At 41.2% G+C, this 24,578-nt stretch overlaps 2 protein-coding genes across 2 annotated transcripts; both read left to right on the top strand.

The window, feature by feature from the left end:
• Positions 1-1,310: 1,310 nt before the first annotated feature.
• Positions 1,311-9,966, top strand: LOC108921127 (protein lin-9 homolog). The gene is made up of 15 exons (XM_018730437.2): positions 1,311-1,389; positions 3,397-3,429; positions 4,129-4,220; positions 4,346-4,450; positions 4,862-4,992; positions 5,119-5,244; positions 5,355-5,512; positions 5,657-5,790; positions 6,450-6,575; positions 6,828-6,929; positions 7,022-7,102; positions 7,192-7,317; positions 8,176-8,358; positions 8,806-8,903; positions 9,092-9,966. Exons 1-15 carry the CDS (start codon positions 1,311-1,313, stop codon positions 9,195-9,197), a joined length of 1,680 nt encoding a protein of 559 aa, XP_018585953.1. The 3' UTR covers positions 9,198-9,966.
• Positions 9,967-12,051: 2,085 nt separating this feature from the next.
• Positions 12,052-22,195, top strand: LOC108935168 (Golgi resident protein GCP60). The gene is made up of 8 exons (XM_018753588.2): positions 12,052-12,263; positions 16,323-16,464; positions 16,956-17,096; positions 17,264-17,422; positions 18,345-18,519; positions 18,873-19,056; positions 19,739-20,017; positions 20,241-22,195. The coding sequence occupies exons 1-8, from the start codon at positions 12,059-12,061 to the stop codon at positions 20,456-20,458; spliced, it is 1,503 nt and encodes a 500-aa protein (XP_018609104.2). The 5' UTR covers positions 12,052-12,058; the 3' UTR covers positions 20,459-22,195.
• The last annotated feature ends 2,383 nt before the right edge of the window (positions 22,196-24,578 follow it).

Genomic DNA, 24,578 nt, shown 5'->3' with positions numbered 1-24,578 from the left:
TAAGGTAAATCTTGTATCACAACTGAAATAGCAAATTCAACACTAAGAACAGCATCAACAACAACAATAATAATAATAATGATGATAATAATATTAATTGCTTTTCTCCAAAGTAACTCAACTCTTTTTATTATGTGAGTGTATATGTTTACAATATAAAATATGCATAACCAAATGATCAAAATGTCTCATCCAGGGTGTACCCTGTCTCTGTGTTTTCTGGACAGGCTATTGATGGAATGAATGAAAGATCAAAAATATTTCAGTAAAATACAAGCTAGAAATAAAGTTTGAAACAAATATTCTAAAACATTTTGGTGTTATCATTATCATGCATAAAATGCATTTTATTTATTCATTTTAGGTGACATAATTTTGTTCCAGGAACAAAGTGTTTCCTTTCCCTTACGAGGTAACATTAATTCAATAAGCTCTCAATGGGAATTCGCTTAACCAGATGATGAAGGGCAGCACAGTGGCACAGCGAGTAGTGTTGCTGTCTCACAGGGCCTGGGTGATGTGAGGGGATGTGGGTTCGATCCCTCCTCAGTCTGTGTGGAGTTTGCATGTTCTCCCCATGTCTGGGTGCTCTGGTTTCCTCCCACTGTCCAAACACATGATGTTCATCCATAGTGTGTGAGTGACAGACAGAGAGAGTGTGTGTGTTCCACTGATGTATGGATGAGTAAGTAGTGTATCTAATAGTGTAAGTTACTTTGGTCAATAAGGTGTGTGGGCTGATAACACTGCATAGAGTTCATTAATGCCAGGGTTACATTTATTACAGACTTATAATTATTTACCCACTTACTGAAGAAATTGAGGGTAAATATCATGATGTTTAGGGCCGGAAGTGGGGTTCGTACCTGCGACCTTTGCTTTGGTTCCAAGGCAGTAAGTTAGTGACGCGAAGCGCTGCGCCACCAGCTGTTCTCATGATTGCGATTGTGGAAGTAATAAAATCAATGCTGTATCGAAATCCAGTGGTGTATATTTGGTACCTATGGTATGGGCTCAACTGACGTGTTTTCTTGTTGTCTCAGTTTTTTCATATTAGAACCAGACCAGACGCGGAACTGCCCAGTTAGACAGGGCGCTGTTCCTGCAGTACGCAGGCACAATGAATGTGATGACACTGTGCCTAAGCCAAAATTTGTGTATCACTATATAAACATTAAGAAATTCCTTTATCTCCTACTTTGCTTATTTTTTCACCCCGCGGCTCATCCGCTGAAAGCTCGTACCGCATAACCCCACTCCAGATCGTATTCCGGTTTCGAACCTCCCTCTCTGGAGGTGCCCGTCCCACAATGCACAGCGACCGGCAGCCTTTGAAAAAGCGGCGCGGTGGATTCAAGATGGCGGAGCTGGGGTCCCTTCTGGACGAGAGTGAGTAGCCAGAAAAGTCGGCGGGTTTTAAAAAAAAGCGCGGAAAAGGCCCGAGCGCGAGCGCTTGTATAGCGCGGTTTCCGTCTGCCGCACGAGATGGGGGCAGTGGAATGGCGGTGTTCCTGAGGCAAAAAAAAAAGCCCGTGTTTTACCCAGCTGTTTTAACACAGAACGAGAAGGTTGTTGTGCCCAGGCTCAGCCGGGAATACTCGACAGCTGGAAGTGTGGAACACTCGATATTTTATTTTTTGTTTAAAAGAAATGTTTAATTGCCTGTGTGGTATTTTTTAATCAGGTCGTTGATGGCAGTAGTAGACGTTCGTAGATAATTATTCGGTGCAGTATATTCATTTCAATCTATAACCTCATGAGCAGTACTGAATATTTGGAAATACTAGCTTTTGTGTTTGTCAACATAGATGGGCCCGGTAGGCAGTGTGTAAATCATAATTTCAAAATGGCATGCAAGCCTCCTTAGTGATGCGTTCTGGTTTATTTTACTGTAACTTAGGTGTAAAGTGGATAAGCGGCTGCAATTTATTACGTCAAATAAATGTCTGTGGACCGGCGTAGTAACCGACTGTGAATTAGAAGCAAAGCAGCTGTCAGTGTTAATGACTCTTGCCATCCATTGTATTACCAGATTTGTGAAGGGTTGCTGTCAGCTGTGCTATTATATCCAGTGTGTCTGACAGTGTGGTTAATTATTAAATCGCATGCATTGCAGTGTGCCAATAGACAGATTTAAACTATATATTTATTGTATGAGTGGGCGGCTGCCATATGGCGAAGGTGGGCCACATGTCTACCTTCACTGCTGTTTTCAGTCATCCCTTGATGAGGATTACATACATGTTTGATGGACATATTGCATGAATTCCCCCCCGTGTCCACAACACTCTCTGAATGGTTGCTGTTTGGTCTTTATTGAGTCTCTATTTTTGGGTCTTGTGTTGGATTCACTGGGTAATCTTTCACTTGTCACTCCAAACAGACCAGTAACAGTATTCTTAAAGAGTAGTGTTTGTTGTGGTTTCTTTTAACATTTATTCATTTAGCTGATGCTTTTCTCCAAAAGTGACTTACAGTGTTAAGGATGCAATTATTTACCCATTTGCCCCCCCCTCCAAAAAAAAATAAAGAACTTAATTTTGGAGACTTTTGGTTCTTGTAAGACAACTACATTTTGCCTACTGTTGTAGTACCATTGAGCAAAATACTTACCTGAATTGCTCCAGTTAAAAAAAAAAAAAAAAAAAAAGAGAAAAAACCTAGCTGTACAGATGGGTAAATTATGTTAGTTTGTTTACTCATTGTAAGTCACCTTGGAGAAAATCATTAGCTAAATGAATAGATGTAAAGGATGTGCTGCATCTGTTATGTTTAACTGGGGCTACAGATGGAGTGCTGGTTAGGGCTGATGTCTATTTTCTTTTAGTCTGAAGGTTTATTCTTGAAATCCCACTCCTGATGTAATACCCTTGATCAAGGTACTTACCCTTAACTGAAACCATAACAATACTCTGGTGGATAAATGAGGAGATCATTGCAAAAATATGTCTTGGACAAACATAGTATCAACTAAATAATGGTTGTTAATTTATGAATTTAGCTGTCCATTTTCTGCAAAGGAACTTATAGTGTTAGGTTTTTGTGCTAAGCTGTTTGCCATGAGTTACCCATTTATACAGCAAGTTAATTTTTACTTTATCAATTCAAGCTAAGTACTTTGCTGAGGGGTACTACAACATGATTCAAAACCAGATCCTTTGAGGGTATTGCAACAGCTCTGATCACTATGCCACCTACTGCCACTAATAATGTCACAAGAATCATCCCCACTGTTCGTGGATAACTCGTTCCACTGTAGATCACGCCTGCCGTTCTTTTTACCCATTTCTTTTGTAGTCAACTTTAGAAATGTTATTTGACAAAGTGTGGTGTTTTTTCATACTTTGTCATTATGTGAATATTACATGGATTCTTTTTTTTTTTTTTTTTTTTTAGGCTCTTCTGCAAAAGCTCTTGTTAGTCTGAAAGGTAATGTATTATTGATGTGATTCATATGAATGAATCTTTCTTAATGTATAATTTACATTTTAAATATATGTAAAGGAAAACTAACATGTTAAAAGTTCAAAATGGACTCTACTGACATTTTAAATGTTTTTGTAGTATAATTTTCAGCAGGATTGGGGATATTTTCAAAGATAGCTGTATATCTTTATTGATTTAGTAAGCAAGCATACTATGTTATGCTCATCAAGAATAATTGGGGTTCTTTCAACTAATTTGGTATGTGCTTCTTATAGGTTGGAGAAATATTTGACTTGTGCAAGTCAGTGATTCAGATTCATGCATATTAAATATTGTTGCCAATGCTTGCATGTAGGAGACAATATAATCATACTTGATTTTGACAAAAATATTTAATATAAAAATGTTGTTATATATTGGGTTGGACCGGGTCCTGCTCTCCGGTGGGTCTGGGGTTCGAGTCCCGCTTGGGGTGCCTTGCGACGGACTGGTGTCCCGTCCTGGGTGTGTCCCCTCCCCCTCCAGCCTTACGCCCTGTGTTGCCGGGTAGGCTCCGGTTCCCCGCAACCCCGTATGGGACAAGCGGTTTCGAAAATGTGTGTTGTTGTTGTTGTATATTTTTATATAGGCTTTTGTGTGTTCCTTGTTGAATTTGTTACACCTCATTTATACATGCTATAATTGATGCTGGCTTTATGACAGAGGGAAGTTTATCAAGCACTTGGAATGAGAAGCACAATTTGCCAAAGTCCCAAAACACCAGGGGAAGAATTACAGTGTCATCAATGGAAACAGTAATTATCCATATTCCTTAATTTTGCTGAATTACTTCATAAAAGCATAACATAGTTTCAAAGCCCAGAAATACATATATGGATGCCTTGGTATCAAAAATGACTGTTCTTCTAATGGGTTGCAGCCAACAAGAAGCTCAAAAAGAAGCCGCTTGTTTTTTGAGGAAGATGATGGGCAGTTCACTTCCAGGTCTCCTAGGAGAAGTCAGAGAGTTACAGCTGTGCCTCAGGTTTGTCTTTCATATGTCAATGATGTTTCCCCCCTTCTCTGAAGAGCACAGTTATAGAGGTGTCTTCATGGACATTTTTTGTGAACTTAGCTGGATCGATTTTAATAAAATTCATAGAAGAAAGTACTGTTGCATGGCTTAACACTGTCAAAAGATGAGCAATTTTAGAGACTGTCATTCTTGATCCTTATTCAGGTGTAAAAATTGAGTGCTGTTTTTTTCTGGTGTGCTGGCTTCTTGTCATACTGTGTAATTCCTCATCATTATAAGGAATGTGCTTTCATATAAAGTTTGTTCTGTCAAGAACTTTCCCTTAATTAAGAAATGCTGTTACATAAAATTCACCAAGATTTTTGGTAATGTTTCCAGTTTTATTGTGTGTACGGGTAATATGTGTTTGTATTTTCACAGAAATTTTTGAGTTTTCCAACTCCAGATAAGAAAGTGTCTCAAAAGATAGGGTTGACATTACGAAATTTGCTGAAGCTACCCAAAGCTCACAAGTGGTGCATTTATGAGTGGTTTTATTCAAATATTGACAGGTAAAGTAATCCTGCATTAATTCCTAAACCTTGTTTCTTAATTCAGTGTACTTGTATAATTATTTATTGTTGGTTTTGTTAAAGGAACACATTGAAGTACTGGATTTGTTTTTGTTTCTTTTGCAGACCCTTATTTGAAGGAGATAATGATTTCTGCCTTTGCCTAAAAGAATCTTTTCCTAATTTAAAAACACGGAAGTTGACCAGAGTAGAATGGGCAATTATCAGAAGACTAATGGGAAAGCCCAGAAGGTATAGTGAATTATTCTTTTTGATAAGTTTGACAGTGTAGTTCTAATGGAATTTGAATACTGGAGTTCCAAAGACAGATAAAATATTTTAACTTTTGGTTCCTCCCAAAGATGCTCATCAGCTTTCCTTGCTGAAGAGCGAGCAGCTTTAATGCAGAAAAGACAGAAGATACGATTACTGCAGCAACGGAAGCTTACAGACGTGTCTCAGTGCAAAGACCTTCCAGAAGAAATCCCACTGCCTTTAGTTATAGGCACCAAAGTCACAGGTAGTATTACACTGATGTGGGAATGTAATCTTAATTCTCTTGTATCAGAGTGCTGTACATTAAGTAATCAATTTGTCTAAATATCCCATAACATGATGTGATGCTGGCAGTCATTGAATCCATTTTGCATTTCTTGTTTCACAGCACGCCTGAGAGGATCTCATGATGGCTTGTTTACTGGGCAGATTGATGCAGTTGACACAAGTGCAGCCACCTACAGAGTGACCTTTGATCGCAGTGGCTTAGGGACTCATACTGTTCCTGACTATGAAGTTCTTGTAAGTATAAATATTGACCTCTGGAGAAATACTCATTCTGTCTGAATTCTTGGTTTAGTAGTAGCGGTTAGCTTGGTGATTAAGATTTGTCACCTGAAAGCCATCTGTACATGTCCCAAACCCTGCTGTTGTACCTTTCAACAGTAGAGAGCAAGAATTGTTCAGTCAGATTTCAAGCAGTGTAAATACACTGGCTCCTCACTTTACGAACACACTTAGTGCCCGAAAACTGTTCAGAACCTGATTTATTGAGCTGAAAGCTATATTAAAATTAAAACCATTTAAAATAGGTTTTCTCCATAAAGTTATGTTCAGTCTGAATGGTGGACCAGTTCATCCCATAAATGTGGAAGGTTTGTCATCAGTGTTCATGAGCACTCGATAACACCAGACAGAAGCTGTAAACATTGAGGAAGTTGGTTAAATTGAAGAGGTTCATACTCCTGAGTTTTACTGCCAACTAACACCAGAGTGTAGAAACACGGGTCACATTTGTTCCACAACGAACTGTAGAAAATGGATAACAAGAAAATTATATTAAACATTTACTAGTTTTATCTTGAAAATTGATAAATTTCGTAACATGAGGAGCCTGTGCAGTTAGGGTGTGGTAAAAGTTGTGTTGATTTTTCTTTCTCTCCTCGCTCCTTCTTTCACAGAGCAATGAACCACATGAAACTATGCCAATATCGGCTTTTGCTCAAAAACAGCGGCCATCTCGTTTCCTGCCCTTCATGACGCCACCTCGTGCGACTTACCCTCCCTCTTCCCAACCTTTTCTAATGGTACCGAGCATCTTTATTCTGAGCGTGGACTCAGATTCCCAGGATACTTCATTAAACGAGTAGTTTGTGATGTATCATTGTGGTAATTAACATTAATTTTAGTTTCTCCTGTTTTTCTATGGATCGCTTACTATGACCACATTTCATTATGTACTCCAAATTTGCTAAGATAAAGCCTACTTGTTTTTCAGTTACTGCTACATTTAAGGCTCATGAAGTGTGATAACATTACCATTTTCATTCTTCTTGAAGGACAATGATCCTCTGCTTGGTCAGTCGCCGTCTAAGAATAAGCTGTTGGGTACAGAAGGGGACACACTCGGTGGCTTCCCTGTACAGTTCCTTATACAAGTTGTAAGTCTTTTTCTTTGACACTGTTCAGTAATGATTCACTTTGTTCTCTTAGGAAAAAAAAAATACTTATTTTGAAATCCTCTCCATTTCAGACGAGACTGTCAAAAATCCTCATGATTAAGAAGGAACACATTAAGCAACTAAAGGAAATGAACACAGAAGCTGAAAAACTGGTACTCATACAATTTATTTTAGATAGCGATAACATATTGTCTTGGCTACAACGGTATAAGGTTGACTTTTTATTATTTTTCTTTCTCAGAAATCCTATTCATTGCCAATAGGGTTTGAGTTTCAGAAGCGATATGCTACCATTGTGTTGGACCTTGAGCAGCTGAATAAAGATCTGAACAAAATCTTACATGAAGTACAGCAGCATTGCTATAAGGTAAACAAATTTGGCTCACCTTCTGCGGTCTCCCTATACTGGCTGCCCATGTCATCTAAGTTCATGTTACAAATTTTGGAGGATACATACATGGTCCAGTTAATTTAGTTTTAATTTCACTTTGCTCACGGTTGTATTTATAAAATTCATCTGTTGTGGAGCAGAAGTGGCCTACATTTCCGCACCTAACTATTAGTTGGCAACAAAATGCACCCACACAGAAGAAAACTGTGGAACCATCTTAATTCATCTGGTTTCCACAGTGTTTACTGCTCATGTCTGTGAATATTGTAGAACATTGCACATATTTATGGGATGATTGAGTTAGCAGTCAGTATTGAATAGAAGTTTGTGGAGACTAAATTTTTCTAGTTACTTTAAATTTTACCTTTACATTAAGCTTAAAGGTAATGTTTTACATTAATGGTATAATTAACTTCACAATTTACTTTGATAAGATAAGATTTACAGACAAAATGAATTTGGGCAGACTTCTGGTTCCAATTCTGCTCACAAGGTGAGGAGCCAGGGTATTGTAAAGAGGAATGGAAACTGGAGTGTTTTACAGGTTTAGTCAGTCTGTCAAAAAAAAAATATATATATAATCCACATAAGTAGTAAAAATGTGTAATAGGTGAACAGAAAGAAGCACCCTTTTATGCTTTCCTTTGTAGCAAGTGAGTGTTGTATATCTAGTGCTTGGGTATACAAGTTTGTTGTAACCAATATAGACTCAACCCTTTGCTGGCCATGTTGCATAGGTATGTAGTACCTACTCAATTTACGTATAATTTAAGTATTACGTTCCCTTTTTTCTGTGTTTTGTGTTGTGATGCCTGTTGCTGCCCTCTTCCCTAGCTGGCCCCAGAGCAGGGGATGCAGCCAGCTGACCAACCCACAGAGCTGCGGCAACGGTGTGAGGAGGAGGCCCGGGAGATGGTCAGGCAGGCCAACGTGCTCCCCAATGGCCAGCCGTATGTTCGCAGTGGGAGCCTAACAAGCCTGATTGCCAGTCTCACCTCACTGTTGCTGCAGATAAAGGCAAGTATTCCAAAAAAACCCTTCAACACTGTCTCTGCGCAGCATCTGCAGATATGCATGCACGTGCAGGCAGTGCACGCAGGTATCATTTAGGACAGTCAAATTGTGCATAGGCTGCTCGCCATGGTGCATAATGGCCCAAGAGTAACTTTGTGGAGCATCTGCCTTTTGGTAAACAATGGTGTCTGGTAAGGTGACCAGTGACAAACTTTGTCTAGTATTTTCCTTTGGATTCAGTAGTTTCTGTTACCAGCCTTGACATGTTTCGGAAAAACAAAGTAATTAGTTGTAAAAAGCATTACTGATGAATGTAAAGTAAGAATTCTACTGGTCTTCCATTACTCTTTATAATGGGATTCTTTGGTGAAAAATTTGAAATTGGTTAGAATTTAATTCTGAACTAGTAAAACAAAGCAAAAAAGTAACTAACTTGTTCTTTATTTTTAGTGTTTGGCTGAGGCAAATGACTTGAATTCATTTGAGTTTAAGTCTTTGACAGACTCTCTTAATGATATTAAACACTCATTAGACAGTTCCAACACAAGGTAAGAATATTGTGCTCATTTACTCTTCAATTTTAATGTTTATATGTCATGTAACTTTTATATCCAAGTCATATTAAAGGATTTGTTATCCACTGCCAATGTTTAACAAGTGCCAACTGGCTAATGAAATGAATTCCTTGTTACTGAAATGGATATTAAATATGACTGATGGTGCTTCTGAATTCCAGCTGCTTTCAGAACAATGTGGAGATCCACATTGCGCATATTCAGAGTGGCTTGAGTCAGATGGGAAATCTTCATGCCTTTGCAGCCAACAACACCAACAGAATCTGAGGTTTATTCTATCAATAAATATTTAAACATGGCCGTCATGCATCTTTTGTGTCAATTGGGAATACTTTCAAGAACTTCAAAGGAGTTGTGATTTGATTTCATTTGCTCGGTGTGACTTCTGCACATTCAGAACTGAAGTAGATTTTTGTTTTGCCTTGTGCATTTCTGAGGATTTTTCTTGTGCACCTTTCATACACATGTGGAATAACTTGGAAATATGCTACATTTCAATCTATCAGTAATCTGAATAATTTAAGTCATTCCTAATATTTAGCTGGTCATTTGTTCACATCCATTAACTTTGCAACGTCATGAAAATTAGTTGCACCTATATTTCACCACATGAAAGATGTTTTGAGATTATGCACTTTTTGCATTGTTAAATTTAGTCCAGCAAAATTTTTCTCAAATGAAATCCAAGTTGTCACCATTTATTTTTTTGCCGTTATATGGGCCATCTTAAAAATCTGATACTATGCACTTCTGAAACATTGGTTATATTTCTTTCTCCAAAAACTGCATGGCTATTTCATTAATACATGTTGACACAAAGACTATGTGGTGTTTTTGTAACTTTCATTATTGCACATTTTTATTTTTGGGAGGGGATTGAAGCTAAAAAGGGATATTCTACTTAAACTTGAAAAGATTTTTAATAATTGAGCATAGTGTCACCAGTTATCTACATCTTGCTGTCCTGTTACTTTAATTTGTGTATAGTTATAGTTTGTTATTAAAGGAAAATCTTCCCAATATTAAGCTGTTTTGACAGGGGCTTTGTAAAGAAATTTATGTAGATTATTGTAAAGTAAGGTTTATATGTTCATATTTCTGGAACCTTCTGGTTTTTTGGAGTGGAATAGATTTTATTTAAATATATTATACTATTTTTATCCTCAAATTTTGTACATGGTTCTGAATCTCAGTATTTTATATGATGGGATTTGTTGTATTCTTTTTGAATACTACAGCTATATTTGCTGATTAATTCCTAAATTGCATAGGCAATAATTTTCAAGAAATATCAAGAAATATTATTTTCCAAGTAATTTTATTTACCTACAACCTATATGGAGGCAGATCCTATTTATAAATGGTAATTCCAGTTAGTCGCTATAGAAATTTGACCGTCCAGTTATGTTGAATGGTGTGGTTTTTTTTTTTTTTTTTTTTTTCCTGCTTTAAAGTATTAAATACTGATTCCTTAAAATGCTGTCTTTCCTGGATTCCTTTTCGTACTCCCCAAATTGATGCTCTTTATTACTTAACTAGTTTTAACAGATTGTCAGGCTTGCATAGTTCACAGCTGTTTGTTTTCTGCTCTTTTTTTTTCCCTTGAGTTGAACCTGCTCATACACACCAATGTTATTAATCATAATGGTTCTTTAAATGGTTTTAACATTTTACATCTGATCTGTCTCATAATGTAGCTATTCCAGCAGATGGTTATGATGGTTACCTGAAGGTCCACATTTCCTGTTAAAGTTATATATATTCATTCATTTAGTTCACACTTTTCTCCAAAGTGACTTGCAATTATTTACCTATTTATAGAGCAGGGTAGTTTTACTAGAGTAATTTAGGGTAAGTACTTTGCTCAAGGATAATACAGCTAGTGGATTTACCCTGCAACCTTTGGGTTCATAGGCTGCAGTGCTAAACCACTATACTACCAGCTGTCCCAAATATACCCAGCATATTAACATATGTAGCACAAGTATGTTGGAGATTATTATTCTTTATGTGGCAAAAGGTGTTGTCCAATGCATCTTAACATTGTTAGTTCAGTATATTTGTGTATTTAAGTCTACAAATGTACGTTGGTGCAGCAGACAGTGCTAGTGCATCACAGCTTCTAGAGTGTGGATTCAAATGTGGCACAGTCTGGAGTGTGCATGTTCTCTCTGTCTCTGGATTTTCTCTGGGGGCTCTGGTTCCTCCCACAGTCCAAAGACATGTCTCAAATGAACTGGTAGAACTAAGTTGCCTGTAGTGTGAGCGAATACCCTGCAGTCGGGTGTGCACTCTAGCGCTCTATAGTTCCTGGATAGATTTTCTCATCGCTACTAACCTGTGTTAAGATAAAGTTATCATTAGTTGATGTGAACTGTACAAAGGATGCAGATCTATAAACTGCAATTTGCAGCAATGTCAACCTAAGAAGGAAAAACCATTCAAAATCAAACTAATTTTGAGCAGGGTGTGGTTAAAAATAAGGGTGTCCTGTGGCACAACAGGTACCATTGCTGCCTCACACCACTTGAGTTGTGCATCTGGGTGCAGGTTCAAATCCACCTTGGCATCTGCGGTCCAAGAGCATGCACAGAAGGTAATGGTAAACCACTTCAATACCCTACCTTATGATGAAAACCACCTGATGGTCACCATCAGTCAAATTTGACTTGCCAATGCTTGCCTCATATCTAGAGGGTGTCCTGGTTAGGATTGTGGCTCTCCAATTAAAAGGATGCTGGTTCAGATCCCATTCTCACTGTAGTCCCCTTTACTAAGGTATTCACACCGAAGTAATCCTGTAATAGTACCCTGTTCTATGAAAGAATCTGTGAATCATTGTAAAGTGGAATACCATAGTAAATCACTGTAGCCATGTGTCATAAAGTTTGACTAATATCTGAAAATGTATACTTTTGTATTGATGTCAACAGTTTGTATAGAAAAAGAAACGGCCCTTTATTACTTTAAATGAACTTTTATATAATGTACTTGAAACGTGCCCACTATATAGTAGTCGAACTGCACACAGTATATGCATACAGTCCACCGTGGTTCTAGGTGTTGTACGTCTACGCGCTTCCGGCGGTCTCGCGTCTCCCGGAAGTTCCGGTGAGCGGAGGAGGGCCATGGTACGTGGCCAGCTTGTGCGGACTGCGATGGAGGTGCGGGACGGGCACCGCCACGGTCGCCTCAAAGACCCTGTGGAGGCGGAGTGCGAGCGGAGTTGCGGTGGGGACGGAGAGGAGGGCGAGCATGCGCGAGCCGTGCTGCTGGAGGAGTGGGGCTTCTCCTTGGAGGAGCTCTACAGCCTGGCGCTGCGCTTCTTCAGAGGTACGCACGGGGTGGTGGGGTGCCCACTGACTAGGGTTTTTATAAACACTCGCAGTGCTCCGCCGGCGCTGCCCCCCTCGCCTCGTCAGTAAACACTTAGTCGTGGCGCCCGGCGGTTCGCCTCAGCGTGTGGAACCGCGCGCCGGGCGAGCGAGCGGCATCTCGCAGCGAACCGTGACCCCCAGAGAGTGTGTCGCTCGAACAGTCGCGCGGGCTCCTGGCGCACGTGTGCAGACGTTCGTTTTCACACACGCCGCACTCGTGGTGATGCGGAAAAAACACCACTTCTGTGTGTCTCTCACTCTTCCTGGGTGGTCTGCTCAGTGGATACATACAGTAGAGCGGTGGATCAGAGGGTATAACTAATAATTATATTAGTCTGCCTTGGGATGTAATCTGAAACTGAAGACCGAGGCGAGGCGGCGGGGGGCTTCCTATGAATAAGTGGAAAAGTGATCACATAGGAGTGGCACTGCGGCGCAGAGGAGGTGGGTTCGACCCCTGGCTGAGTGTGTGTGGAGTTTGCATCTTCTTCACCCGTGTCTGCTGGTTTGCCTCCAGGTGCTCTGGTTTCCTCCCACAGTCCAAAGACATGGTGTTCGGGTGGATCGCTGACTCCAAGTCACCCATAGTGTGGGAATGACTGCGAGTGTGTTTCACTGGGGGGGTACGGTGGCGCAGTGGGTTGGACCGGGTCCTGCTCTCCGGTGGGTCTGGGGTTCGAGTCCTGCTTGGGGTGCCTTGCAGCGGACTGGCATCCTATCCTGGGTGTGTCCCCTCCCCCTCCGGCCCTAAGCCCCGTGTTGCCGGGTTAGGCTCCGGCTCCCCACGACCCCGTATGGGACTAGCAGTTCAGACAATGTGTGTGTGTGTTTCACTGGTGTTTGGATGAGTGACTCAGTGTAAGTTGTAAGTAGTGTATCCAGCAGTGTAAGTCACCTTGGTGAATAAGGTGTAGGCTGATAGCTTCCAATGAACTCTATGTAGTGTTTCTTTGAACAAAAGGGTCTGCTAAATGAATAAAATAACCACCTCATTACTGCAGCCTTTATTATTATTAGCTTTTCATTTGCAGACACCTTCAAGTGCCTTATAATGTTAGGTAATTAACTTTACATTGATTTACCCATTTCTACAGCAGGACATTCTTACTGTATCAATTCAGGGTTAGTACATTTGCCAAGGGTACTATAGTAAGAGTGGGGTTCGAACCTGGAACCTTCATGTTACACAGGACACTACTTGCTGTCTTAGACAACATGTATCCTGAGAAGTAAATTCCAGTAGTCTATAAACTGTAGATGCCCATGTCAGCTCTGGTTTGGGTATTACAAGAAAATTCTCCTGTTTAATTACTTAATATTAAAAATAAGATCAGTTGTGAAATATGTGGCATTTTTTGTGTGTGCGCCGTTCTTGCTCTGAGGCTGAAGGAGGCACAAGTCGTTTGCGGAGAGGTGTGCGCTTCCCTTTCAACTTGGTAATGTGAGTGATGTGCAAAATGACATTACATTCATTATATACTTTTATGTGACTGTATTTTTGCCAGTGCATTGCTGCTGTGTTGGTGTAATTCGCTGTAAAGAACGGCACAGCAGTTCACAATGGTTTTGGTATCTGTGCAAGCAGCACCTGGAGAACCAGATTTTCTGGAATGTCAGTGGTCCTACTGCTGTCTTTTCCTTGTGTGTGTGTGTGTGTGTGTGTGTGTGTGTGTGTGGAATTTGCTTATTAATTGAAGTGTACCAGTGCTGCCGACGAACTGTAGAACCTGTTACCGTGATAGATTTTGCCGTGTTTTCCTTGTCAGTGGTGTTGACACCTGGATACACACCAGGAACACTGCATTTCTGATGGGTTCTCTTTAGGTTTTAATAAATCTGTGTGATGAAGTGTTGTTATTATTGGTCCTCAGTGCCCTGGTGTCCTGTCCAGGATATAGCCTGCCTTGCACCCGATGCTTCTGGGATAGCCTCCAGACCACCAGGACCCCTGCATCTGTACAAGCTATTATTGACAATGAATGAATGAATGAATTTTAACTATTGTTTCAATAGTTTTTAATGTGAGTTGTGATTGGTGTAAAGGTACACGTTTCACAGGTACATTAGTCTGTTTTCTGAGTAAATATTTGGACAGAAGACATGGGGCAGTGAAGTGTTTTCTGTTTCTTAAGTCCATGAATCATTGATATACTTGAACGTACTGCATGTCACCATTCTGTATGCAAAAAGTTTAGTGAGAGAGACTGGTGACTGCGTGTGCTTGTGTGCAATGAATGAATAGGTGAATTTATGTACACAAGTAAGCAGTAGAAAATTCACCAGCAGGAAGTAGCAGGTGAAGAAAATACATGAGTAAGTGTTGCTAACTATACAGGTGGTCCCCGATTTACGATGGGGTTACATTCCCTTATTTTCATAAGTCAAAAATATTGTAAGTCGAAAAAATCGTTAAGTCGAACCATCGTAAATCGGGGACCACCTCTACAGCTGTCCCAGCCCTTAGGAAGGCCACAGGTACCTCGGCAGTGGCCAAGCCACCGCTGCCTTTTCCAGTGAGGGGTGAAAAACCACGTTCTACTGGTGCATTCCTCCCTACAGGGTTTCACAGCAGGTTAGACACAGTGTTACATGTACAGTGATTTATTATTTTTTACCGTAATCATGCTGTCATAATGATGTAACCTGATGCTTTTCTACAAAGCAGCTTAGAGTCATTTACCCATTTATACAGCTGTCTATTTTGACTGGAGTAACTTAAAGTACCTTGCTCAAGGGTACTACAGCTGGAGGTGTGATTTGAGCCTGCAACCTTTGGGTCAAACAGCAGCAGCTCATACCACTATCCTACGAGCTACTTCTACATTTATCATATTATGTCAAGTTGAGGATATGAGCCCATCACCATCTGGCCTTCAACCCCTCTACTGTGCTGCTACTAAGCTTGTCTGAACACAAGTGCCACACATCTGCTCACTGTGAATACCCTGGTCTGCTGTGCTTTGCAGATTAGAAGATCACATCTGGTATCTCATCATTTATTTATATTAAATATGGAAATTTAAACTGCAGTATAAAAGCACTGGAGGTGTGGAAGGTGGGGCTCACAGTACAAGGGGTGTTCACGCTCAAGTTTTTGTATTGCTTCTTTTCGTTGCTGTTTTTCCCCAAGACTAATAAAACACTAATTAAAAAGGTGTGCAAACACAACAGATTTGGTTTGCAAACACCAAGAAGGTAATTTATTTAATGAGTTATTGTAGAATTAAGGAAATAATGCTCACAAATCAGAGAAGAAACGGTCAACATAAAAGGTCGACAAAAAGGGCTTTGCTGTTTTGTGCACCTTATTAATAATTATGATTATTGGCCACTTTTCCTCACTGTGCCTTTTAAAGTTAAGTTTGTATCAGGCTATGTACAACAATTTTACCTATTTATAGAGCTTAGTTGCCTAGTTTGTTTGCTTATTGAAGTCTTTCTGAGCAATTCTACAGTAATTTGCACAGCAAACTTAGAAGTCTGTGGCATCATGCTGTCTGTTGTAAGCTTTTCATAGTTCTGACACTGAGAGTGTGCTGTGGGTGGAAGGCCCAACCTGCCACCTTCCCATACCGGTGTGACAGGAATGATGCAGCAAGACAGGTAGGGTTACTGCGCTTGACCCAGCCGGGCTAGGTAGGGTCGGGATCAAAGGTGTACTTTTTTTTCAGCAAGTCGTATTGAGACCTCATACGGGTTACAGTTCAGATGGGTGGAAGTGGTGTATCGTAGCATGATCACTGTGAGGTATTTAACATGAAATGTGAATGTTCAGTACCATTCAAAAATTTTGAGTCCACTTGCTGGAAACTAGTTTTGCTCATGTTGTGTTCGGTTAACGAGTTTGGTGAAAAAATGAGCCCGCATGTCCTATAAGTTCTCCTGCAGTGGTTCCCAGAGATGTTGGACATTTGTACTTGGCTTTTGCTCTTTTGTCCAGTCCCTCCCAGAGAAGTATTACCCTGATGTACTCAAACTTTTGACCAGTACTCTGTGGATTTTTTTGTTTCCGCAGAGAAAGAGGGCAAAGCCTTCCATCCGTTGTATGAGGAGAAACTGCGGCTGGTCGCCCTACACAAGCAGGTCTTGTTGGGACCGTACCACCCGGACTCCTGTCCTGAAGTAGGATTCTTCGACGTCCTGGGAAACGACAGAAGGTAACACTTCAGTGCCGCTTGACTTCAGTTTTAGTGAAAGCTCTCGTTCCCGAGAGCCTCTCTTTCAGTCATCCAAGATGTTTAACAGTGTGAAACGGCTCCTTTGGTGATTGCCTTGCACAGGAATCGAGTGTTTCGGTGTTTCAACCTGTCAAGCTACCCTGTTGCGTTGTGTCAAGGGAAATATGTTTAGTAGCCAAGAAGGAATGTCTTTGTAGGGATGTCCAAAGTGAATCTATGCTTGCAAAAAAGTACATTGTACATTGATTTTATTCAAGGGTTGTGATCCTTTAGGATGTACAGCAAACAAATGTTATTAAACGACTATACAGAGTTTCTTAATTTAATGTTTCATTTTACTCAGTTTAAAGAAATTGTTTCATGACTGATTTATGGCAAGGGGTTAGTTATATATCAAGCAAGGTACTGTTTTTTTGTGTGCTGCCTTCTGCATTCGGTACATTTTACCCTATTTGTCTGCCTTCCTCCAGGAAGGAATGGGTGTCCTTGGGAAACATGTCAAAGGAAGATGCCATGACAGAGTTTGTGAAGCTGCTCAACAAGTGCTGTAGCCTATTTGCACCTTTCGTCACATCACACAAAATTGAGAAGGAGGAGCAGGAAAGGAAGAGGTATGAGGGCCCAGGCGCGCAAGAGTGCCGAAACTCCTGTCTGGGTTCTGGGTTCAAGTTGAATCCATTCATTTCACGGTACATTACGGAACCCAGGACTGGGACACGTGTTGCAGGGATTGGACACCTATCCCATGTTTCCTCGTATTGCTGCTCCCGGTGGACAGGTGTGAAGAGGAGCAGCGGAGACGGCTAGAGGAAGAGGAGCAGGAACGGCGGCAGCAGGAGGAAGAGCGGCAGCGCAGGGAAGAGGAGCAGCGGTTGCAGAGGGAGGAGGAGGAGAGGAGGCAGGCTGAGGAAGAGAGGGAACGCCTGGAACAGCAGAAGTAAGTGGGAAGGACTTTTTCGTCTTCCTGTCCAAGGTGACGTGTAAAGCCAGAGAGGTCCTCTCTGGTGTGTGTTTTGGAAAGACGTGCACAGCTGTGGGCTGGGGAAAAAAACACTTCTCTGGAAGTTTCTTTGTTTGCACATGCCAAACAATGAAATAATAGTAAGGGTAATAAGAGTTGTAACAATACCACATGTACATTCATCAGGGTTTCCTGTCTCTAAGTCCTTTTGTTGACTGAAGTGTACAGCGGCACTGCTAGAAATCAGTTATGCATGAGGTAACTGTGCTAACAGTGTAGTGAAGTGTAGATCCAGCACGGTGCAGTCAAACCTGGGTTAAAAGACAGCTCTCGGTGCAGTGCCCTTGAGCAAAGTACTTACCCTGAATTACTGTGGTAAAAATTACCCAGCTATATAATTACTATGCTACCTGGGACAGCTGGTAGCATAGTGCTTAGAGCTGCTGCCTTTGGACCCAAAGGTTGCAGGTTTGAATTTCACCTCTAGCTGTAGTACCCTTGAACAAGTTACTTATCCTAAATTGCTAAAGAAAAAAATTACCCAGCTGTATAAATGGGTAAATAATTGTAAAGTAGCTTAACGCTGTAAGTCGCTTTGGAGAAAAAGCATCAGCTAAATGAGTAAATGTGTATATATAAATGTAAAAGTAGCTCAGTATACAAACCAAACATTACAAGTTGTTCTGGAGAAAAGGGTTCGTTAAATGGATTATTGATAATAAAATAATAATTATTTAATTAATAATAAATCATTTATTATGAATAGTTGTAAGAAGTGTAGCCCCTCCACTGTAATTACCAAGATTTAAAACCAGTGGTACCTTACTTCTTTTGGTACAAGTCCAGCAACACCCCGTATTTCTGTTTGGCCCTGTGTTTTGGTCCTCATGGTGCACAGGCAGCAGATCATGGTGGCACTCAACGCCCAGACGGCGGTGCAGTTCCAGCAGTATGCTGCCCAGCAGTACCCGGGGAACCCAGAGCAGCAGCAGGTGCTCATTCGCCAGCTGCAGGAGCAGCACTACCAGCAATACATGCAGCAGCTCTACCAGGTGCAGCTGGCCCAGCAGCAGGTGCGCCTCATGCCGGAGGGGGGCTTTTTGGGACAGCGATGGCAGCCTCTTGTAATGAAATCAAAGGGGCTTTAAAGCTCTGCAACATTAACTTTGTCACAAAAGCGGTCCTGCATCTTAACAGCATGAAGGAGCACGAAAGGATTTTAAGAACATGAATGTCTCCTGTGGGTTTGTATTCTGTGGTTCAACTCTCGTTTGTGGGACAGGGTTGTTAAAAGAAGCCAACCACGAAGATGAGATTAAACTGAGGTCAGCTCGGTACATTTTCAGTTATCTGCATGGATAGCGGCTCGAGAGTATAAACATCTGCTAAGGGAGAGATAATAATCCACCGACTGTGGCCTTAACAGGCAGCCTTAAACAAACAGCAGGAGGTCACTGCAGTTGCAGTGTCTGCGGAGGCCAGACGGAGTGCGGTGCCCCCGGGTGCCGGCAATGGCCTCACAGCCAATGGCGCACCCGCCGAGAGCCTGGACAAGGAAGTGGAGCTGGACTCTGTCGGTGAGCTGATGGAAAACAGCCCAAGAGGACCAGGTAGGTTCCATCAGAGCTGCCACCTTCTCGTCCCTTGTCTTTTACATGTGCTCGTACTGTGCTGGATGACTTCACGTAAGGTCTCCGGACAGGTGACCAAAGGTTGGTTCAATTAAATTAATACATCTCGCAACACATGTGGTTCAGAGACCTGAAGCCTACTTTTCCGACACTGCAACATGATGTACCATTTGGTGTGCCTCCTTTTGCTGAACTTAAGCAGTTAAAAAGAAGGATGTGTTTATCTTGGGTTTATAGTGATCCAAAGTGAATCCTCTGTAGTGTAAAACATAAAATAGTGTTTCTAGGTTTTACCCTATGTGGTAGTCCATTTTTTTTCCCCCCACTGTAAAGGAAATTGTGTCTATTGAGGTTTACTTTGCTTGCCTGGTCACATGTTTGTTGAGCACAATGACATCAGAGGGGTGTAAACTTACACACCCTCTACACTGATTACATTATCCGTGTCTTGGCATCAGTTGTGCTTGGCTGTATCAAGGTATGTAACCGAAAACCAGTTGCATTACATTTAATAATATTAATTTAGGTGATGCTTTTCTCTAATGCAACTAGTTATTCTCCTATTTATACAGCTGGGTAATTTTTTTTTTTTTTATTTTAAAAACCAGTTGCTTTGTGCTGTAGATAGTCTTCACAGTGAATTTGCACTCTGCCCCTGCAGCCACTACCCCATTGATCACAGCTCCCTCCATGTGGACGCGGCCACAGATCAAGGACTTCAAGGAGAAGATCCGACAGGACCCAGACTCTGTGATCACGGTGGGCCGGGGCGAGGTGGTGACGGTTCGTGTGCCCACCCACCAGGAAGGCTCCTACCTCTTCTGGGAGTTCGCCACAGACCACTACGACGTTGGCTTCGGTGTCTATTTCGAGTGGTCGGACTCACCTAGCACAGCTGTGAGCATCCATGTCAGCGATTCCAGCGATGAAGATGAGGAATGTGAGTCTCTTTGCTTCAATTACCCTCTCTGCTGGTGCTCTCATGCTGTAGGTCTGTGTGTATCTCGGTCAATGATGTTTTTACTGTGAGAAGGGGTCTTTTCCCCCTTTTCAGTTTAGTACTGTGGAAATGTTCCCGTAGAACTTGGTCCACATGGTTATTACATGATGGCTGAATTGCATACAGACTTAAGACTCAAAGACTGGATGCATGGTTCTTTCAGCAGGCGAAGGCCAGAGCGAGGAAGAGAAGGCCCAGAAGCTGGCCAGCAAGCCCCAGGTAGACGAGGTTGTCCCAGTGTACCGGCGGGACTGCCACGAGGAGGTGTATGCCGGCAGCCACCAGTACCCTGGCCGGGGTATCTACCTGCTCAAGTTCGACAACTCCTACTCCCTGTGGAGGTCCAAAAGCATCTACTATAGAGTCTACTACACTAGATAAGAGGAGGAGGAGAGTGTAGACAAGAGGTGGGACTGCAAGGAGGGAGGACTCCATCCACTTTCTCCTTCCTTCCTTCCTTCCACAAGGAAATTCTCCTAAGGACGCAGGTGGTGCCAGTTCCCCGTTTATTTGGAGGAGTGGGGGCTGCAGAGCAGTTACTCGTATACGTAGTGGTAAGGTCACTTGTTCAGTTTGTTTTGGAGGGGAAAAAATACAAATTCCATATCCGCAGCCTTTTTAATTTAAATACTGGGTGTCCTTTTTATTTAACTGATGTGTCCGTCCAAGTGTGTACAGCAAAACACTGCCTTACCTTTTTGCTATGAAGTCACGCCATAATCACTTTTCGCTAAGCTTTAGTTTTTACTGTGGACTCAGATGGAGTGCCCTTTGTCAGCGAGGGTCACGCTCGGGGCAAGTACTGTTGTATCATGGTCTCGACACATGTTCCTCAGTGGTTGTCATGCAGTCAGATGGGTTTACCTGCCTTTCAAAGAAAGGAGTGATAGGGAGTGTAGAGCATGAAGAAGGGTGTGGGATTTCACATTATAGTGATGAATGTTCCCATAACTGGCTCATACATGCAGGAACGCCGAGCAGCCAGTTAGAGGGTAGCAAGGCAGGGGCAGCAGTGCAAGCTGGGAAATCTGTACATATGAGGAGGTGCTACCAGAAGCTGGAAGGGAGGCCACGTTCCTGATCCGAACAGAACACCTTTCATTTTTTCCCGTGGAAAATTCAAAGAGCAGAACTAAAGTTCACTTTGTCGAAATCTACCTAATGATGTTTTTTCATTTGTTTTCTTGGTCTGCCTTGAGTTGTAAAAATCCTGTAACCTAGTAGCAGCAACATGGAAGGTGTAATAAGAAATGGAAGAATTTCTTTTATTCATTGTCATTTGAAAAATCAAGATGTGACTTATTGTTTTAATAATACACTCGATACGGAATGATGAAATGGGTGGTTGGTTTTCAACACTAAATACTTTAGCGCATTTATTGTACAAAATGAGATGTGAGCACAGAAGACAGGTTGATGACCACAGAACTACACAATTCAAGTACAGTGGAACCTCTGAATTCGAACCATTCGGAACTCGAACAAGTTGTTCAAGAAAAAAAAGTCTCAGAACGCGAATGAAATTTCGGAACTCGAATCGATGAACCTTTCAGGCTAAAACCTGTCGGACACGTGACGCGTCTTTTTTCCTGTAAAACAAAGGGTGCTTATGACTTAGTATGAGTCGGTCTTGCCTGAAAACTCGCGGAGTGAACATCTTGTTGAATTTGTGAATTTCCATGTGTTTTCGTGTTTTTTTTTTATTATTATTTTTTTTTTAATATCTTATATTAAATAAGCCATATTGGGTCCTAAGAAGGTTACTAGTGAAAGCAATCAGCCAAAAATGAAAATAGTGAGAGCCACGATAGAGGTTAAAAAGGAAATAATTGAAAAACACAATAGAGGTGTTCATGTGGTTGATCTGGCTGCAAAGTATGGAATGCCTAAATCTACGATTTGCACTATGCTGAAAAACAAAGAGACCATCAAAGCAGCTGATGTTGCTAAAGGAGTAAAATCTATTACAAAGCAAAGACCACAGGTAACTGATAAGGTTGAAAAACTCCTGTTAATTTGGATAAACGAAAAAGTTAGCCGGTGATAGTATATCAGAGGCAATAATTGTATTTCAGTTTATTTCATGTATTTATGGGTTTTACACTTTTTATGGTTTTAGCATCAGGTATGTATATAGGTTTAAATAGGCAATCATTTGGGGGTCTGGAACAGATTAATCCAATTTACATTATTTCTTATGGAAAACTTGATTCAGAACTCAAACTCTGGAACAAATTAAGTTTGAGTTCTGAGGTTCCACTGTAACCTGAATACAGCATATTTCACTTTTCTGCATTTCTAATTTATCGCCGAGCGATGATTGTGCCCATTTTGAATGAGCGTCATGTTGGATGGACCTCAGTGTAATCGAACAGCACCGCAGTTGGTTTGTTTTGTTCCCGTGTGGGGCTACTTTTGTAGCGGATTTTCAGAAGGAAATTTTTTTTTCCCTCATTGCTCTTTCATAAAAACCTGTGTCACTTTTCAGTTGTCAGATCCACTTATAAGTGTAAAATGTTGCAATTTGACATTCATCATTTTGCATTGGACTCATCAGACATTGGCAGCCTACTGTTGAAGTGGCTTTTCTAGAAATTAACAACTTGTCTTACAAAGTAATGCTGTGGAGATTGCAGATGCAAATCTGGCATTTTATCAAAGGGGATAACTAGAGTTTGTTAGTTCTGATTGTTCCAAATCTTATGAAGTCTGTGAAATCACATTATTGTACCTACTCTTTTTTTTTTTTTATAAACCACAGCTTCCCCAGCTTAAATAATTCTAAACCCCAGTAAGTATTGATTTACTTACATGCCCTAAAGTTATATATGGAAAAAAAAGTTCCAGAATGACCCAAGTTGTGGTTCTGACTTGCACTTTAGAGTAGTTTGTCTCAATACCTGTCTTGTAAATATGGGACATTGTCCACATGTCTTGTGGCCTTCATTGAGTCCTTAAGTGGATTTTTCTTCTGTACATGGTGTGTGATATAATAGAAGCAATAAAAAAAGGCCTTCAGTAGAATACAAAGTGATGCTTTAGAAATACTCTAAGTGTGGGTTGTTGACAACTGAAATAAATGATTAAAGGAAATACTTTGGGAACCAATATGTGAAGCCAAGAGAATCCACTTTTAGCTCTTCTACACCATCACTGTGACTCTCAGCCTTTGAGCCATTGCTCTGTGTGTGTTTGTATGTGTTTCTTTATATTAGACATACCATGAAGACATGTTGTCCTGCCTGTCCAACACAGTAGTGGAGAAAGTACAGCTGAATCCAGAACTCTTTAAAAGGAGTTTGTTCCTGTTTACGTCCTTATTTTAAAGAAAGCGTGTATGACTTTGTGCTAAACTATGGGGCCAATGGTAGGGGGCACTACCTGTGTTTACATGCACCTTGTTTTATTTAAACTTTGAGAGGAGAGTTGCTCTGCGGCTTTCTTGCGTTACATTCTGTTGATTGTGGAACGTGCGATGTAATGTTGGTTTTGCTGCTACTCAGAATCATCCTTTTCTCCGCTTATTATGTATATCTCTTTTGCATTATATGATTTTGGTGAACGAGAAGGTGCTATAGGGGAACTTTAAGTGTAGAGTACACATTTCAGACTTGAATCTCTCATGAAAAACGCTATTCCTTTACTGAGCACTACAGTAGAAGTGCCCAATTCCTGGATCTGTATTTAATCTAAATTAAATCTTCCATTTATCCGAAAACCTTGTGTTTAGTCAGTCTTCTTGATTGGGTTTTGTCCCAAAGTTTTGGAATTTGGGTAATAATGTCAGAACTCCCTAAACCTCTCATGCTTTTTGTGACTGTTTACCACTATTGCTTCCCTTGAGGAAGTAAGGAAGGCCTGCTCTGTCAAAGGAACACATGACCTCTCCCATCTGTGAGGTCAAGCACTGATAGTGGATGCAATACTGAGTACTCTGGGCTTTCAGTTGGGGGGTGGGGGGGGGGGGGGGGGGGGGTTCAGTCTTGCTAATGTGGTAAATGTTAAATGTCGCCATTGTGTCGTTAGAAATACTGCTCCACTGTTTCAGGTGTGAACGGTATGCCAGGTAAAAACGCCTTCTAGCCAACACTGGTAGATGGAGAATATAGAAATCATGCCATTCCAAACAAATGGTGACATCAATGAGTGGTAGAGCAGATGTGCTGCAGTCCTTCGGAGGGCGTACGTATGTTGACCTGCTGCCTCTGAGGATTTGTGTTAAGACATAAATGCAGTGGAATCGCAGCCCTTATGAAAGAGCAGACGGGATGAACACAGCTACCTGGAGCCAAACAGACGGCCGATGAAGGACACCGCCCTGCAAACAACAGAACTGCTGTTCAAGTCCCTCAAAACTGCTGCTGTACCCTTGGGAAAGTACTTTGCCTCAGCTGCTCTGGGATGAGTGTGTCTGGCAAACAAGAAAACAGTAAAAACCTTGACACGGTCGGTGTTTACCCTGCCCATGTGATCTGGTTAACTAGATGGCTTTTGGGTTGTA

This window comes from Scleropages formosus, chromosome 15 (assembly GCF_900964775.1).
Source record: "Scleropages formosus chromosome 15, fSclFor1.1, whole genome shotgun sequence".
Lineage (NCBI taxonomy): Eukaryota > Metazoa > Chordata > Actinopteri > Osteoglossiformes > Osteoglossidae > Scleropages > Scleropages formosus.
This window is presented reverse-complemented; position numbering and strand designations above follow the sequence as displayed.